This window comes from Ipomoea nil, unplaced genomic scaffold (genome assembly GCF_001879475.1).
Source record: "Ipomoea nil cultivar Tokyo-kokei standard unplaced genomic scaffold, Asagao_1.1 scaffold3197, whole genome shotgun sequence".
NCBI classification, from domain to species: domain Eukaryota; kingdom Viridiplantae; phylum Streptophyta; class Magnoliopsida; order Solanales; family Convolvulaceae; genus Ipomoea; species Ipomoea nil.
Window position 1 is genome coordinate 33,230 of NW_017619625.1, and position 2,381 is coordinate 35,610.

Here is a 2,381-nt window from a genome sequence, read left to right on the forward strand (position 1 = left end):
GACCAGACAATGAGAAATAACCTGACAGAGGACCCTAAGGTGTGGGTGACCAAGACGCTGAGCCACACTTGCGGGGTAGCTCTAGCAGACAGAAACACGACCGGAGGCGACGTACTGAGAGAATACATCCCTCCTTTGTTGGGACCACTAAGCAGGATTTGATGGGTTGTACGATCCTTCACAGTAAAAAACAAGGGATGAAATTCGAAATAAACGTCATTATCTTTAGTAAATTGATGAACTGAAAGTAATGGAGCACGTAAATGGGGAACATGCAAGATATTGTTCAGAGACAGTGACCGTAACCTAGATGGGATAAACGCAGAACCTGTATGTTTGATAGACAAACCTGACCCATCACCAACTCGAAGAGCATCCGCGCCCGTGTAAGGTTCAACTTCCTGCAAGCCATCGGTTACCGGTGTTGCGTGTGCATTAGCGCCGGTGTCCGGCAGCCATACATTGGCAAAGGGCACAGTATTATAGTCATCCTGAGACTGATGGTATGACATATTAACCTGCGGCTGTGGTGGTGGACGAGCTCCCCCTTGCTGTGGCATCGTCCGATGGCCGGAGACGTCAACGAACCTGTGATAGCAGGTTAGTGCAGTGTGTCCAGGGATGTCGCATAGCTTGCAGCGTACACCCCCTCTCCCTCGCTGTCCCCGTCCTCATTGTCTACGGTGGTTACGCCCTCGCCCTCGACCACCATCATGGGAAGGACGCGACTGTGGATGCTGCGCGATCAGTGCGGAAGGCGATTGGGGTAGCATGGTGTGAGACTCATCGGGAAAGAGGTACTGATGAGTGGAGAGAAAATCGGAAACCTCATGAATTGTTAGCGGAGCGCTTTTGGTCGTAAGCGACGCGACCAGACCTCGATACTCTGCACGGAGTCCACGAAACACGTGCAAATTCTGCTCGTCGAGACCGATAGGACGACCGGCCTGAGCGAGCTGCTCAACGAGCACCTGCGCCCGTCCCAAGTACTCGACCGGCGTAGAATCACCTTGCCGTAGGTTCTGTAGCTGAGTGAGAAGACTCAACGAGCGAGCCCGTGATGCTGAGCCGAGAGCTGTCTCGACCGCCAGCCAAACCGCACGGGACGTTGAATGGCCGATAGCTAGATAGAGAACTTCTTCTGCCAACGACAAAATAATCATGCTCAAGATGGACTGGTCCTGTTGGATCCACTGAGCATAGGACGGGTTGGTGGCCGGAGCCACCGCTGAGGACGAGGCAACAAATTCTGGTGGGCAGACGGTAGTGCCATCGACGAACCCGTAACGATTTTGCCCCCGTAAGAAGGGCACTAGCTGCGCTCTCCAAAATAGATAATTTGTGGCAGTCAGCTTAATTGAAACGTAATGGTGGGCTTGTTGCAACATGTTTTGGGGTCTGGAATCAAGAATGGTGACAGTACGGTCGGAAGAGGTGACCGAAGTATTAACAGCGGTGGGTGGGTTTGTTTGTTCTTGTGTATTGGCCATAGGATCGGTAGAAACGTCTGATACCAGATGGATGTTTAACAAAGGGAATTTCTATATATTATTAGACTTGAGATCACAGAGATTATATATACACTGAAGTAGCTAGAACTTAGGAAACTAACCACAAATAAAGGAAACTAAAGCTATTAGCTCTAACAGTACTAACTCCTTAACACACCCTGTGTAAAATTGCTTTTTGTGCCCTTCTGACCATAGTGATGGTCAAATTAATCTTCAACTCAGATTGAATATGATCCCTAAGCTTGCTATGTTGCATGGTTGGGTCTTTTAGAATTATACCCTCATATTTTTGATCCAACTATTTTTGAGTTACCAATTTCAGCTTGTATTTATTATTGCACCTATGCTCAAGTAAGCATGTTTTCAGCTGGAAACACATATACCTTTCTTCCCAACTACAATGACAAAGAAAAGGACACCCCTCAACACATTTACCCCTCACCCTCGTATTCTCATTCTTGTAAAAGTATATATTCCTTTTAAAGTGCACTACATACTTGATCATGGCAGTCTTAAACTGTGTTGCATCCTCAAATAACATTCCTTTTTCAAGCTCAAGGAAATCACAATCTGGATTATAAGATGGTAGCTTAGATTTCCTAGATGGAGGTGTTATATGTTGTGCAACTTCTTATTCTTCTGACTCTTGGGTTGGTGGGTCTGCTGAGTCATAATAGTAGTCATCACTACAAGCCTCACCCTCAACTGTTTTTTTAGTGCCATCTAGGTTCACTTTATTGTCCTTGCCCATAACCTCCTTTTCATTTCCCTTCCCCTTTCCATTTGCCTTTCCCTTTCCCTTACACTTAACAGTACCCTCATCTTCCCCTTCATACTGCAAGTCCACATTAATGTGTGTATGATCCTCTT

The 2,381-nt window shown here is 46.8% G+C and overlaps 1 protein-coding gene across 1 annotated transcript; it reads right to left on the reverse strand.

Moving 5' to 3' along the window:
* Positions 1-671: 671 nt before the first annotated feature.
* On the reverse strand, positions 672-1,490 carry LOC109168353. Its single transcript, XM_019317367.1, has one exon. The coding sequence runs from the start codon at positions 1,488-1,490 to the stop codon at positions 672-674; it is 819 nt and encodes a 272-aa protein (XP_019172912.1).
* Positions 1,491-2,381: the final 891 nt, after the last annotated feature.

Excerpts from the sequence above, each read along its gene's own strand:
- LOC109168353 (XM_019317367.1), bottom strand. The coding sequence starts at position 1,490 with ATGGCCAATACACAAGAACAAACAAACCCACCCACCGCTGTTAATACT.